A 16,769-nucleotide genomic window follows, 5' to 3' on the forward strand; every position below is an offset into this window, starting at 1 on the left:
GGGATCAGAAAAGGTCTCAAAATGTTTAGGACATAGTCTGGATGGCAATTTCGTGTGTGTAATCACGTATGCTTCAAATGAACCTATAATTTTTACCTCTCTGAAGCTCGAAAATTGTAGACTAAATAGAAATAATTCAACCAATTTTCTTGACACACAAAATATATAAAAAGAACGATGGACTTGTACCATAATACCATGAAATTTGCGAAATGAGTCATATTTGGATAAATCAAATCAGACATTTTTAGAAATTTTGAGGGATTTTTATGAAAACTTTTATGAAAATAATAAATCTACAATAGAGCTCAAGAAAACTACAAGGAAATTTTCGTTTTTATCATTTATTCTTCTATAGGCAAATGTAAATTATGTAAATTTATGGTTAACGACCATTAGAACCAGGATGAATGTTTGCTTTTATTTTAAAATTGGCGTTCAGTCTCAAACGAATGCCTGTTTTTTATCAGGAAAAGCACTATTGTTCCATTGAGTTGATCGCCGCAATTCAAATTGTTTGCTTCTTGTGATCGGCGGTTTTCGGCGAAAATAAATTCAAATTCAAGTGCCAGTCTGTCCGTACGTTTCGAGTTACTTACTGGCTTTCACTCATCATCTGCGGACACTAAAAACGATGTATTTAACAAATTACACATATTACAAATTAAATTTAAATTCAGACTTACACATTTTGCGTCTTAACACTACACACTCTATCTCTTTACAAACACATAATACATAAACTATCTTCTGTTCTGCTTTTTCCCAAGTTTTTGTATCACAGGGTTGTAGGCGGTTTTGAAAGCTACAGAATCAATTTGTTTGTTTACGATGTTATCCTCACCTCTAATCTTAATATGAAACGTTTCAGCAATCAGCCTGGTGTTATGTTTGGAAATCTTTTCTACTATTTTAGCCTCGTCAAAATTAAATTTATGTCCTGTTTCGTAAAAGTGTTGCGTCAAACCTGTACCACCAACTGTTTTAGATTTTATCGTATATTTATGCTGTTCAATTCGTTTGTGCAAAAACTGACTAGTTTCTCCTATGTATGACTTTTGACATTGTCCGCAACTGATTTCGTACACTACATTTGTGTTTTTGTCCTTTGTGATTTTATCTTTTAGTTTTGTAAATAAAACGTCTTTTACTTTATCAGTTGGTTTGTGAGATACGTCAATATTGAATTGCTTCAAATACCTACATAGCTTTTCACCCAAACCGGCAACATAGGGAATTGTTACAAATTGTTTAGTTGTTTCTTTGGTCGGTACCTCTAGCGTGTTGTACATTCTATGTAATCTTTGTTTTATAATCTCTTGTACAAAATATCTAGGATAATTATTTTTAAATAACATAGATTTAACTGTTAGTAATGTTTTTGGTCTGAAATTAGCATCTGTTAACTTTAAGGCCCTGTCAACTAAAGCAACTGCAGTATTTTTCTTATGACAAAACGGACTGACTGAGTTGTAATCCAAATATCTACTATTCGGATCTTTCGGCGACCACTCTGTTGTTATTTTCCCTTCATGTCTTCGTAGGATGGTGTCTAGGAATTTCAACTGTTCATTCATCTCCAACTCGACGGTGAACTGCATTCTCTGGTGGAAACTATTAAAGACGCCAAGGATCTCGTCCACATGTTCAGCTTCGGCGCCCATTATACAGTCATCTACATAGCGCATATAGAAAACAGGGTTTACTCCACGTTGTTCTAGTTTTTCCAAGGCCGCCTGTTCTATACGTTCCAGCACAATGTTTGCAACTACCGGAGAAAGAGGTGAACCCATTGGAATTCCAAATTTTTGCCGGAAAAATCCACCATTGTACTGGAAAAAGGTTGATTCCAGTACCACTTTTAGCATTTCCATAAAACTACATTTTTCGATACAAGTATGCTGCTCTATTTCATTCCATCGTTGATCAACCGATTCCAGCGCGAAGTCCACAGGCACGTTTGTGAAAAGAGAAACTACGTCCAAGGAAAACAGAATGGTATTTGGCTGCAAATTTTGTTCACGTATATCGTTCACAAATTCGAAACTGTTTGTTATATGATGCGGCGTTTTTCCCACAATATGATTCAGGATATTAGACAGATATTTTGCCATTCTGTACGTCGCCGTTCCGATAGTTGAGACTATTATTCTTAATGGTCTACCCTCTTTGTGCGTCTTAGGTAGTCCATATACTCGTGGCGGGTTGCAATTAAACAATTTCAGCTGCCCCTTTACAGATGGTTCAATATAGCCTTCGTTACACCACTTGTCAATGATTAAATTGATTTTCTTTAAGGTAACAGTTGTGGGATCTCTGATTAGACGTTCGTAGGTTTCATCATCATTAACAAGCGATTGCATTTTCGTATCATATTCGCCACGATCCATAATGACAATTGTTTTACCTTTATCTGCTTTTGTAACCAACAGATCGCTACGATTTTTCAGAAAACGCCTGGATTTCTGCAAATCCTGTCGCAAACATTCATTCTCATCATGAAACGGTTGTTTCGTGTAATTTATATGAATTTCGAATTTGTGAACGATATACGTGAACAAAATTTGCAGCCAAATACCATTCTGTTTTCCTTGGACGTAGTTTCTCTTTTCACAAACGTGCCTGTGGACTTCGCGCTGGAATCGGTTGATCAACGATGGAATGAAATAGAGCAGCATACTTGTATCGAAAAATGTAGTTTTATGGAAATGCTAAAAGTGGTACTGGAATCAACCTTTTTCCAGTACAATGGTGGATTTTTCCGGCAAAAATTTGGAATTCCAATGGGTTCACCTCTTTCTCCGGTAGTTGCAAACATTGTGCTGGAACGTATAGAACAGGCGGCCTTGGAAAAACTAGAACAACGTGGAGTAAACCCTGTTTTCTATATGCGCTATGTAGATGACTGTATAATGGGCGCCGAAGCTGAACATGTGGACGAGATCCTTGGCGTCTTTAATAGTTTCCACCAGAGAATGCAGTTCACCGTCGAGTTGGAGATGAATGAACAGTTGAAATTCCTAGACACCATCCTACGAAGACATGAAGGGAAAATAACAACAGAGTGGTCGCCGAAAGATCCGAATAGTAGATATTTGGATTACAACTCAGTCAGTCCGTTTTGTCATAAGAAAAATACTGCAGTTGCTTTAGTTGACAGGGCCTTAAAGTTAACAGATGCTAATTTCAGACCAAAAACATTACTAACAGTTAAATCTATGTTATTTAAAAATAATTATCCTAGATATTTTGTACAAGAGATTATAAAACAAAGATTACATAGAATGTACAACACGCTAGAGGTACCGACCAAAGAAACAACTAAACAATTTGTAACAATTCCCTATGTTGCCGGTTTGGGTGAAAAGCTATGTAGGTATTTGAAGCAATTCAATATTGACGTATCTCACAAACCAACTGATAAAGTAAAAGACGTTTTATTTACAAAACTAAAAGATAAAATCACAAAGGACAAAAACACAAATGTAGTGTACGAAATCAGTTGCGGACAATGTCAAAAGTCATACATAGGAGAAACTAGTCAGTTTTTGCACAAACGAATTGAACAGCATAAATATACGATAAAATCTAAAACAGTTGGTGGTACAGGTTTGACGCAACACTTTTACGAAACAGGACATAAATTTAATTTTGACGAGGCTAAAATAGTAGAAAAGATTTCCAAACATAACACCAGGCTGATTGCTGAAACGTTTCATATTAAGATTAGAGGTGAGGATAACATCGTAAACAAACAAATTGATTCTGTAGCTTTCAAAACCGCCTACAACCCTGTGATACAAAAACTTGGGAGAAAGCAGAACAGAAGATAGTTTATGTATTATGTGTTTGTAAAGAGATAGAGTGTGTAGTGTTAAGACGCAAAATGTGTAAGTCTGAATTTAAATTTAATTTGTAATATGTGTAATTTGTTAAATACATCGTTTTTAGTGTCCGCAGATGATGAGTGAAAGCCAGTAAGTAACTCGAAACGTACGGACAGACTGGCACTTGAATTTGAATTTATTTTCGCCGAAAACCGCCGATCACAAGAAGCAAACAACGAAAAGCACTATTGAAACTTGATTGAAACTATTCATTGATAGGTAGGGATAACATATTTTAACATCGAACCTACTTCCCCGCTGATGAACGAAATTATTCACCCAAAACGAATAGCACCTCCATTCCAGCGGGGGCTATTGAATCATTCACGACCACCAAATTCGCCAGATTTTTTACCGAAACCAGCAGCTCCAACAACATTTCAAATCCATTAGAGTAAAAGCAGCAGCAGCAGCAGGGCCGATCGTTATCGTATTTTATGTTCGCCCTGTGGTATTAGTGTTTATGTTGCCATCTTTCCGGTGCGCATCGGTGCGGCGCGGTGCGGCGCTTCGCGATGGTAGTGTACGAGGATGGATGAAAGCTGCGTAAATTCTAATTTCATTGAAGGTTGAAAGGTTTTCAGGAAATTTGCCCAATTACTACCACCCAACCCGGCGGAACCCGGAGTTTATTGGAAATTGTGGTTAACGAACGTGGTTCTTCTGTTTTGACTTTTTTTTCCGGTGCATGATAAAATTGACTTCGGAAATATTATGATACTAACAAAAAATTAGAAGAAAAATTGAAAATTTGTATAATCAAACGGTTTGATAAACAGTTTCAGTTTGGCCATTTCGAAGCTCAATTTTTAAATTAAAGGATTAAAAACATCTGAAAGTCTACCGTTCGCATGTGCAAATACTTTTTTCTCATCGAACGACTCAAATTAATTGCGTACTGAAACATTCACACTGCTCCTGTATTTCAATATCCGTACTTCGGTGTCTACCTGATAGCTAATTAAATTTAATTTATTATCAGCTAATCCCCTACATAAATCGTAGGATTCTGTTCACCGCCCGCATGCCAATGTTCGGTGGATTCGAAATGATTATCACGGCCGGTTGAGCGATACTCCGGTTGGCGTTGCGTTGTCACGCATGATTGATCAGCCGAGTATCACTGCTAAATGCTTTTATAATCGCTAACGAAGCGAACAATCAGTATTCATGAGGGATCACGGAATACAAACTATGTACAAACCGCCGCCTGGCTGCATCCGGCAGTAGCCAGCCAGCCAGTAGTCGAAAAGAATGAACAGAAAAAAACCAGCCATGCTGTGTGTCCAACCAACAACAAAAACAGCTTGTTTGGAGCACATTCATGCTATAATTGATAGCTTCAATACAACAAGCTGCAGAATAATGAATTTACACATTTCATTACTTACCGTTGCCGGCGGTTTCCGCTTTTTGCTTCTGGGTTGAGATTACCCGTTGATTACGATGGTACTTACATTTTGTTTAATGTGCCTCTTGAGGTTTAGCATTCAAAAAAATTGTTAAAAGCTTACCGTTGGCGTTGCTTTGATGAAACTGTTCTAGTTTTGCGCCGGATTTCGGATGATTTAGAATTTTAGTTTTTCATCCTGCGGATGATCACCGTGCTGAGCACCGTTGTTTGGTTCATTAGCCTGGAAAAGTTGCCGCGAAGCGGAAAATCACACATGCCGAAACATTAGAAGTTCTATTTTTGAATTTCAAATATGGTAGGTGAATTTCAGGCATACCATTCGGCCAAGCAGACCGAGTTTTCCATGCCAATGATAATATTTTTCTATTTACATAAGCCGAAACTGAATCACTAATAGGTTTTCTAAAATGCTAATTTGCTCCAAACCTGCTCGTTCTCGATAGCTTTAAGCTTCCTTTTATTTGTGCTTCAGCTATTTTATTTGAGCAGTTCTATCAGTTCCACCACCAACGAACAAAACTGTCCTTGTTTGGTCAGCTGCATTCAACTCGTTCCGATTTATTTCTTTTTCATGTTACCAAAGGTCACATCAAGTTATGTCTGGCAAGTTTGGCATGATTTGAAAAAAATATTCATAATCGAAAAAATTGAGGAAATACCCAAGCAGCACTTGCAACATCTTCCATGTGGTTATTAAGTCTTGTTTAAATTGCAAAAAACTTCACTGGTTACAGTATTGAAACACGCAACAAATAAGCAACTTCATGTTATTAATATGTTGGATTCAGGTTATCCAATACTTATACTGGCTTTCACAAATATATTAGTCTGTATCTAGTAACATGAAACTTCAACGCAACATCGTGTTATTATAATGCCATTGCTAAACAATAATGTTACATGATGTTGCATCATGTTGATTACGGCATATTGTTAAATAAAATGTAACCAAACAAATACAACCAATGTAACATCATATTCCGCCATATTTTTATGAAAAAATATTTTTCAACGAAGGAATGTTTTTATTTTAACAACAATTACACGACCATTCATCAGGAATCCATGGCATTTACTAAAATATTATTTGATTACAGTATCTAGTTCGATTTTACAGCGCATTTTTCCATCGTAAACGAATTCTTAATCTGGCTGGGTTAATTCTTTAAACTTGAAAATTAATAAATTATTAACTTTCACGAGGCGCATCAAATAATACAAAGCAAAATTATATTTTGCACGATAAATTTTGAATGGCATGGAGATTAGCTCATAATAGGCCCAAAAAACTAAAGTCGCATTAAGGATATTAATGTAAATAATTTTCGTCTTGGAGCCCAGAGAGGAAATCCCGGTTCCCGCTAAACATAATTCGTGATGAAGTTGCTCATAATTGTTTGGTTTTTGCGCGAGGAAAAAAGAGAAGAAAGTATTTTTGTTTTTGTTTTCACGCAAGTTTTGACAACGCGACATATAGGATTTCGTGTGAGTGTGAACAGACTTAAAATCCCTTTTAGTATCGTTGTCGCAAGTTTTGACAACGCGACATAGGATTTCGTGTAAGTGCGAACAGGCATAAAATCTCTTTTAGTATCGTAGTCGCGAATACCTGCTTGTATTTAGATAACGCGCATTGGTTTTTGTGCGAGAAAAAAAGAGAAGGAAATATTTTTGTTTATGTTTTCACGCAAGTTTGGACAACGCGGCATAGGATTTCGTGGAAGTGCGAACAGGCTTAAAATCTCTTTTTGTATCGTAGTCGCGAATGAATAGATAACGCGCATTGATGTTCCATAAAACTTCTGTGTAACAATTGGTTGCATATCCAGCTTTTTACGAGCCATAATGGCGGGCGTGTTCGTAATATTTGAGCAGCATTTTTGGCATTTCCCTAATACATCGCACGTTTTCCTTCCGTGCATTCCTTTAGTTTTACCGTGAACACGCGGAAATAAAACGTGCGATGTATTAGGGAATTGTCAAAAATGCAGTTCAAATATTACGAACACGTCCGCCATTATGGCTCGTAAAAAGCTGGATAGGCTCCACCTCTTGCGCTTTTTCAATCACATAACAGTTCGATAAAGGTAACTGATGCGAACTTTTCCCATATTTGAAGGTTTCAATTATAGTTGCGTAACCCTTCATGCAACAAATGGCGCTGCTTGGGTAGTCAGATTGAATTTAGGATTTGTCATGTCATTTGACAGGCAGATGGACAACCACTAATTTGGCTCAGTTCACGACACACGGCTTTAACCATATAGAAGATGGTGCTCGAGTTGATACCATCTACAGAGATATTAAAGCCGCATTTGACCGAGTCGATCACTCTACTCTGGTGGCAAAAATTGCTCGATTGGAAGTTTCTTATAGCTCCGTCAAATGGCTTAGATTATACCTGATTAACCGTTTTCTTACTGTGAAGATTGGAAACTATGAATCATACAGCTATGTCAGCTCATCAGGTGTACCACAAGGAAGCAATCTCGGGCCTCTGCTTTTTTCTTTGTTTTTCACTGACATCTGCTTTATCATATCACCAGAATGCAAGCTACTTTATGCGTACAGTCTTAAACTGTTTCTGTGGTGCGATCCACAGCCGACTTTATGAACGGTGTTGGTGCTAATCAGCTGACCCTGGCACAGTCTGGATTTCTACGAAATACTCTTAGACCTGCCTTGGTGTAACCCAATGGAACTTTCTCCTGTTAGAGCCTTGTCGTTTGCTTAAGGGAGTATATATAGTTAGAGTTTTCGAAAAATCGATTTTCTGTTTATTTCATGATCGTAGTGTACATATATTTAAGTATGCACACAGAAAAGTTCATGCCAATCTGGCAAATAATTACGAAGATATACGCATATTTGTAACGACGTGTCAGAGCGATTGAAGAAGGAACGCGAAACTTTGAACACGCGTGTTTCTCAAAACCGTGCTTTTAATGTCGGTGAGCAAGATTTCTCGAAAACGACTAAACCGAATCACTTCAAATTTTGACACAAGTGTTCTAAGGACTTATTCTACAGATTAATCGAAGGGTTTTCCTCACCGATTAAAATTTCTTATTTTATGGACAATTTGAGAGCAAAATTTATGCCAAAAATCGATTTTTTATGTTTAGCAAGCCACCATTACGTCATAAATGATTATATTGTTAAATACTTCGATCAATCTACAGATCATATATATTTTATCGCCGATACCTTTTTGGTTTTTCGATTTTCGATGATTCAGTCCAAAGATATCGTTCTCACCGCAAGACGCCTTATTTTAGAAGAGTTCCGGGAGATTAACTATAGCAGCTATTTAAATAACGTTTTTCAAAAACAAAATATGCCTAAATGCCGCCAAAACCTAACGTAAGATGTAAACAAATTTTCACTTTAATCAGTTAAATGGGTTTCTTTAGAAAAATTCAAGAAAAATCCACTTTTTAAGCGTCCTAACTGTATATAACCCCTTAACATAACAACGCACAGTGGGTCCATTCTGGAAAAAGCCGTTAAGAGTCTTTTCTCGCTTTTCCTGCCGTTTTTGAGCTTAGGTGTCTTCGAAGAAGTTCCTTAAAAATGTATTCTGCTTCTGTTTACATTTTCATACAATTAGATATTAAGGGGATTACGCATTTGAAAAAATTCACTTCACTTTTCATAGGAACTAGATAGCATATTCATGTGTTCGGCACAGTTGTAGATCTTTGAATTCCATCAAACTTTGCCGAAGATACTAAGTATCTGGATCATATGGTTTGCGAGATATAATTGACTTTCTGTCATGACCCCCTTAAAATCAGTTTATTAAACTTTTTGTCCACAAAACCTCATCTAACAGGATTGACATGTTCTACAAACTTTTTGATACCATCAAAATACGTAACTTTCTAGAAGGGGTAAATATCGTATGTTGCTTTATTTGCCTTCAAAGTTGATTTGAAGCATAAATTTCACCGTTTTTACAAGTAATTTTTTCCGCAAATAGGCACCTACTGGCAGCTAAAGTTCGCATTGCTTGAACCACCTAAGAATATAGTATCAGTGTGAAATCACGGCCGGGTCTGCTCGGGCATTTTGAGTTTTGCTTTAATCGTTTTGGTTATTTCAAATATGAATTTACATAGTTCCTATGTATTCCTATATTTAGTTCCTATAAAGTTATTTTTTTTTTTCAAATATGTTATCCCCTTAATATCTAATTGTATGAAAATGTCAACAGATGCAGAATACTTTTTTAAGAAACTTCTCCGAAGATACCTAAACTCAAAAACGTCAGACTTTTGTCCGTTTTTTTTTCAGAATGGTCCCACTGTGCAATGGCTTGCCCAATGGCAAGACATGGCCAGAGCCATTTTCATAGGAAAGCGGCATAGTTGATGGGCTTAATCTTCTTGCGCAAATTAGCATCAATGCCCCCACAAGGGGCGCTTACGATCGTGGGACTTAATGAGGTTTGATTTTCAGCGCACCGACTATGGCCAGAACGAACCCATCCGGGCAATGTGTAATGTTTATAATAGATTCTTTGTACAGCTTGGCTTCACTGTTTCACGTGATGTTTTAAAGAATCGTTTAAAAAGACTGATTTAAATGTTTAGTTGCAAGGATGCAAGGATTATAACCCTGCAATTTGTAATCTGTATTATTATTATAAGCGTGAATTGCATTTGTAACGAATGTTTCGTAATTTGCATCAAAAACATGACAGGGTTTTTGTGCCCACTTGAGGAAAGCTTCGCCTCAACTAGGCTTTTTCCAATCCTATCAAAAATATACGTAGACTGTGATCAGATGGATTAAATAAAATAAACAAATGAATAAATAACCACAAGCTCAAAATGGGGATAATGAAACAATTGAGAAAGCTTGAAACGAAACAATAAAGAGAGACAAAATTAGCAAAGCAATCGTGGTAAAACTCGTATAAGATCAGAACTAAAGAGTAAAACTATTGAGGTAAAAACACATAATACAAACCAAATTGCGCTAGAAATAGAAGTGTCAAAATTGAAACTCCGTCGTATTATGAATTATAAGAGGTTCTAATTTACCAAGGCGATTAGTTTGAACAATTGACGCAGTTTTAAGTCACAAAATCAAAACTGCGTTTCTATATTTTAATCGAAAATATTAAATAGTGATTTTTACAAAACTTACAGTCCTGAGTAAAGTTTCATTATGGTCCTGAGTAGTTTTCATTATACTTATTCCATTCTGGATTGGACCCATTCCAGCGTTACGGGACACTATCCCTACTATGCAAATCGGTTCCTGTTTCATCAAATCCCTCTCATTCGAGTGGAAAATAAAGTACTCTTTAAACAAATATTTTACAAGCTTTTGCTAAAAAATTGGTGAAACAGGAGTTGATTCATACGGTAACAATGGGTGTTAATTGTGTCCCGTAACGCTGGAATGTGTCATTGTCGTTTTTTGCCTTCGTCTGTTCTGTTTTTCTTCTTTTTCATGTCTCCTGTTTCCTTCTTTTCGGATACGTTTATTTCATTGTTGGCTCATATTTTTCTCTTTTGTTCTGATGTTCTCAGTTGTACTTTTATTGTTTTACGTTTAATCCTTTTCTTCAATCTGTTTTTCTTTTATCCTTTTTCCCATTTTTATCCCCTTTTTCGCTCATCCCGTCTCGACCCCACGTTTTTCACATTTTCTTTCGTTTTTTCTTTTTTCCGCTGTTTCCCTTTTCTCTGTTCCATTTCTCTTCATTTCCTGTTTCGTTTAGCACCCTTTTCCTTTGTCCTGACTTTCCCCTGTTCTATTTTTCGACCTTTATCTTACGTTTTCACTCCGTTTTTTTCTTATTCACGTCTCTTTTTTTTCTCCTCTTTTGTTCACTTTGTCTTCATTTTCTTTCTTGTTTCCTTCGGTTTCATTATCGTTTTTCCTTCCTTGCTCTAGTTTTTTCCTCCGTTTTATCGTTTTCTCTTCTGTGTTACCTTTTTCTTTAGTCCGTTTTTCTTTTAATCTTTTTCTATCACATTTTCCCATTTTTTATTCTCTTCTCTTGCTTTCCTTCTTTTCTCTAGTTTTTCTCACCGTTTTACCTTTTTCTATTGCCATTTTACCTATTTCTGTTCTCCTTTTGTTTCCCTGTTGTATCCCTTTTGACCGATTTTCCCATTTTCTGCATCGATTCTGTCCACTTGTTTTCTTCTGCCCGCTGTTCTTCATTTCTTTTCTTTTCGTTGCTTGTCTCGTTTTTCGCTCTTTTCTTGAGTCCTGAATAACCTCAGCTCAGTTTTGGTCTTGTTTCTTCCGTTATTCTTAATTTTCAGGACCCCCTTTTTCCTCTTTTCATCTTCGGTTGTTCTCTTATTATTTCTCGTTTTCGTCTCTTTAATACCGTTTTACCCTTTTCTTTAATTCGTGTTTATTTTCATCTTTTTCCTATTTTTTGTCGTTTTCTTACATTCGCTCTCGTTTTTTCTTTTTTCCGTTGTTTCCCTTTTGTCTATTCCTTTTTTCTTCATTACCTGTCTCGTTTTTCGCCCTTTTCCTTTGTTTTGAATTTCCTCTATTGCTTTTTTTGACGTTTTTCTTACATATTTGACGTGGTTATCGACTGTATTCAATAATTCTTTAGACTTGGGTTTTATCGGCTCATCAGTCAGATTGATCTGACTGATGAGCCGATAAAACCCAAGTCTAAAGAGTTTTTCTTACATTTTACCTCGTTTTCAGGCCCGTTTTTTCTTTTCACATCTCTTTTTTTCTCCTTTTTTGTCTGGTTTTTTTTTATTTTCTTTCTCGTTTTTTTCGGTTTCTTTCTCGTTTTTCCTTCCTTTCTTTAGTGTTTTCCTCTGTTTTATCGTTTTCTTTTCTATTCGGTTTTATATTTTTCTTTTCTTCTTTTTCTATTACATTTTCCCATTTTTTGCCCCATTTTATTTCTCGTTTTCTTTATCATTTTTCCTATCCTTTTTCTTTTCTCTCCCGTTTTACTTATTTATATTCGCCTTATATATCCCGTTTGATTTATTTTCCCATATTCCTCGTTTTCTCTATCGATTTTCCTTTTCGCCTTCTCTTTTTCGTTCCTTTTCTCCTCGTTGCATGTCCAGTATTTCATCCTTTTGTTCGGTTGTGTTGTGTCTTGTGTCTTCTGTTTTTCTTCGTTTTTAGGGTTTTTTCCACTATTCCTGTCTCAGTTTTTTTGCCAATTTCCTACTTTCGTATTTTCTCCTTTTCATTTCCATTGTGCTTATTCCATCTTTGCTCTCATTTTTCCGTTCTTAATCTTTTGCTGTAAAGTGTCTCCGTATTGTGCCTCGTGCTCTCTCTTTTGAGGGAAAATGGGAGAGAATTCTTTTTTTTTTCTCTTTTTTTCATGTTCTGTCTGTCTTACCATTCTATCAATGCTTAAAGCAAACATTTTCACGATCCTTCGCCGGCATGATTTCATAAACGTTCACCAGCAGCCTGAGTTAACCGATTTCGCCACGGGACGCATGGGAACATGCAGCGGCTGTTCTTGCGCTGTCGCTCCCTTTTAGCGTGAATTAATTGCGCTGTTCATGTTCGCAGTGAATATACGAGAGTTTCAGAAGAGGCCACTAAGCATCACTAGTGTAGCAATAGCCCATGAATGGATAGATTCAATAGCAAATACGATGATAGTAGAGCACAGTCTCAAAATTACAATACTAACCAGCAAAGTCAACGAGCCTCATCTGAGGTTACCTTGCGGTTACTCGCTCAGTGGTAGGAAGAAATTGTCATATACGGAATACATTTCGGCAATAACGAAACATTAAGAATTTGATATCTGTCGAAGAGGTACTACATTTCTACGAACCGGAAAAGCTGTTCCTCCTTGATCTAAGTTGGACGCCTCTGGTAATCCGACTTGGATATCGTAACTGGATAGACATCCGTACAAGCTACGCATTTACGAACTTTATCAGCCCAGAACCGTTCTGTGGTGTGTCACCAAGCGAATTAATTCCGAACTTTGTGCATAGGAACACAAAACAGTAGAGGAAAATTGGAAGTCCTCTGCGGGATTCAAACAGTCAAACCGTTTTAGATAGCCACACTGTAAAAAAAGCCTACCATTGCTTAATTTGAAGAAAACCGAACTAAGTATAATATATAGTAGAACTATTTTCCGGTCACTGTCCGAGCAAACTCCATCTCAAAACGATTGGTAGGCTGGACAATGATACTTGCCAACTCTGCGAATTCGAAAGCGAAACCGCAGAACATCTGCACTGCCAGTGCAGTGCACTAACTCTTCGCAGACTCTCAGTCTGGACCTTCGGGAAAGGAAAAACCCCTTCAGTAAAGTAAAAAAAAAAATCAGGTAATAAACTTCATAAGAAGAAGTATACCACAATAGATCAAAATAGTGGTCGCAGTGGTCAAACCTTCCGACAAAAAAAAGCTACACATCACGCGTCTGATTGGAAGGATGGAGATCAAGTATGAATCCCATAGCTGAGGTCCACGTCTAAGTCCAAAACTTAACCCATGTTCAAGTTGAAGTTCAATTCCAAGTCATAGCCCTAGCCCTAACTCTACCCCTCGGCCCTAGCCCTAGGCCTAGGCCTAGCCCTAGCCCTAGCCCTAGCCCTAGTCCTAGTCCTAGCCCTAGCCCTAGTCCTAGCCATAGCCCTAGCCCTAGCCCTAGCCCTAGCCCTAGCCCTAGCCCTAGCCCTAGCCCTAGCCCTAGCCCTAGCCCTAGCCCTAGCCCTAGCCCTAGCCCTAGCCCTAGCCCTAGCCCTAGCCCTAGCCCTAGCCCTAGCCCTAGCCCTAGCCCTAGCCCTAGCCCTAGCCCTAGCCCTAGCCCTAGCCCTAGCCCTAGCCCTAGCCCTAGCCCTAGCCCTAGCCCTAGCCCTAGCCCTAGCCCTAGCCCTAGCCCTAGCCCTAGCCCTAGCCCTAGCCCTAGCCCTAGCCCTAGCCCTAGCCCTAGCCCTAGCCCTAGCCCTAGCCCTTTTGGCGGTGGTCCTCGCCCTAGTCCTCGCCCTACGTTAGTTTTTACAATCGACGGAAAGGACGGTATGGAATGGTTAAAACTGGAAGAACAAAATAAGAAATGAGACTATCTAACATAAGGGTACGGCAGGAGTTTAATTGCAAAAACATTTGCGTACCAACCGAAAGCGTGTGGGTTGGAGTCCCACCGGCCGTTGAACGATCCAAAATATTTTCGGCCTACAGACGGCCTTACCCGTTAGAGGGTTAAATCTGTTACACAATTCTTTTTTTCCAACGATTCTTTGATCCAAGAACGAAATATTTGCAGCATGCAACTACCAGCTAAATTAGAGCTCCGTAAGAACAACAGTTTATACAAGTTTCAGCATATTTAGGATTGCGAGTTGTTCAAATTGAAAATGAACTTTGCTAGTTTGCTTGAGGAATCGTTCAGCAAAAATGATAGATAATATTCACGACAACGAATTCTAACAATTCCGCAGGACGTAGAATTCTCGTCAAAAGCATCAGGCGAGCGTGTTGTTATTGTTGAATGGATAACGTGGCAATTTTAGTCTCGTTGGCAGTCCAGAGTGAATCAGGCTCAACGGGCTTACTCTTTTTAATGACTTCACTTCTTAATAGCAGTAGGTCCGGACGAAATTCCCAGATTTTAACGTTGATATCGGTTAGCAAAAAAGTCAATCTCGCTTTCACCAATACCGTCAATTTAACGTTACGGATGTGCTCACGCACGAGTCTGTTTTAGGCTTTCAATCGACAACCCATTTTTGTCCCTAGAAGTCGCTCTCGGAACGCTGGGCCCATAACCTTTTAGGCTACATCGGATTTTTACAAGCAAAGAAAAATATGACAGAAATCAAAAATTAAAAATTTGATTTTGTAATTATAGATATCAGATCTTATAATCATATTATAAAAAATTGTACTTCGAAGTGGAAATAACGTTGAGGTTATGTTTTATCAAACTATATTGCAAAAGAAAAAAAGAAAATTGATCACACAAAACCTGTTCTATTCCTTGCAGGCGCAGCCGTTACTGAAAACACCGCTGTCCCAGGCTCAGGCCTACAATGCCGCCACGTACACGGCCGTAGCTGCCAGAGCAGCTTACGGAGCGGCACCGGCAGCACAGCCTGCCGTAGCCGGATACGCTACGCTTGCAGGGTAAGTCCACTAATAAGGCCACCACAACCACCAGATCCTAATTTTTTCCTTTTTCCAGATATGGACGAGAATACGCTGATCCCTATTTAGGACACGGAATAGGACCGGTTCCCGGATATGGGGTAAGTTGAGCAACCCTCCCACGTTTTGAGCGTATAAAAGTACTCATTTGATCGTTCGTTTTTTTTTTGTTTTCAGGCAACCATGTACCGAGGAACATACAATCGATTTGCGCCATATTAGATTTAAGACCGCATGTTTATTCTCCTCAAATTACTCAAAAAACAAAGCATATATGAAAATGCACACACGAAACTGCTCTCTAAATGTAGCCATGATGATGTCAGGGAGAGCACATGACAGCAAACCGGAATCAAGGATCGATACCAAAGTTGTAGCGAACAAAGTGGACGTGGCCTACAACAAATGTTAAGCTCAGTCTTCTTCTACTCACACACACAGTAAAGAACAGACAGTGTAACAAATAATCTCTCTTTCGCACTCTCTAGTAGAAAACAAAAAAAAACGTACGGATACAGTTTTTCGCTCCTTAGTATGTAAGGCTCAAAGTTGTAGAGATGATGATCCCGATCATGAGTAAAGTAAAGTTTTTCCTCCACCCCCCGCCCAGTGCGTTCATCGTATGACATGACAGGGTACAAACAAGGACCACAATAATGCTTCTTCAGCATCAGCAGCAAAAAAGAATGATATTAGTTCCTTATACATAGACACACTCAAACACACACACACACACACTTGTTTAAACACAGTCAAACCCCCGTCCTCGGGCGCATTCAGAAATCTTCCATTTATTTTGTTGAATATATAGTTACTTGTTCCAGAATAGATTACGCAGAGGTTCCATGAACTGTCCAATAGAGTTCGTAGTCAGTCAGTGTAGAATGATATAGAAATTGTTTTCCAATGTAAAATTTCACTTTCCGAGGAGGAACACCGATAGATTTGGTGGGAAATTAATAACAACAGAAAGGATGTTAAAAGAACAAATTGAGATTTTCGTAGTATTGTAGAAATCATTGATTTACCTCCTCGTTTTTTTTTCGGCAATTATCAAGACACGCCGAAGGAGGAGGAACAGTCGCTCAAAATAAACGAGAAAAATAAAAGTTTAAGGAAACAACAATATTTTCGAAGCGAATCTGAGTGCAGCACACAAAAAGCCATGTGAGGTGGAAATGAGTACGGCAGTTTGAGCTCTCTACCACGCAGAATGATTTTACATTAAAATTATTCTACTCGTACCAAGTGGATGATATATAAAACAAGCGGAACCACCTTCATGACATAACACCCAATATAACACACACAAAAAAAAACAAGAAAGCAGC

The 16,769-nt window shown here is 38.0% G+C and overlaps 1 protein-coding gene across 1 annotated transcript in view; it reads left to right on the forward strand.

The window, feature by feature from the left end:
- Positions 1-15,660, forward strand: part of LOC128736825 (ecdysone-induced protein 74EF) — a 423,088-nt gene extending 407,428 nt beyond the window's left edge. The window contains exons 13-16 of the mRNA XM_053831318.1: positions 793-795; positions 15,278-15,417; positions 15,476-15,539; positions 15,616-15,660. Of these exons, the coding sequence (XP_053687293.1) occupies positions 793-795; positions 15,278-15,417; positions 15,476-15,539; positions 15,616-15,660 (252 nt within the window). The remainder of the gene's footprint in view (positions 1-792; positions 796-15,277; positions 15,418-15,475; positions 15,540-15,615) is intronic.
- The last annotated feature ends 1,109 nt before the right edge of the window (positions 15,661-16,769 follow it).

This window comes from Sabethes cyaneus, chromosome 2 (genome assembly GCF_943734655.1).
Source record: "Sabethes cyaneus chromosome 2, idSabCyanKW18_F2, whole genome shotgun sequence".
In the NCBI taxonomy this organism is placed as follows: domain Eukaryota; kingdom Metazoa; phylum Arthropoda; class Insecta; order Diptera; family Culicidae; genus Sabethes; species Sabethes cyaneus.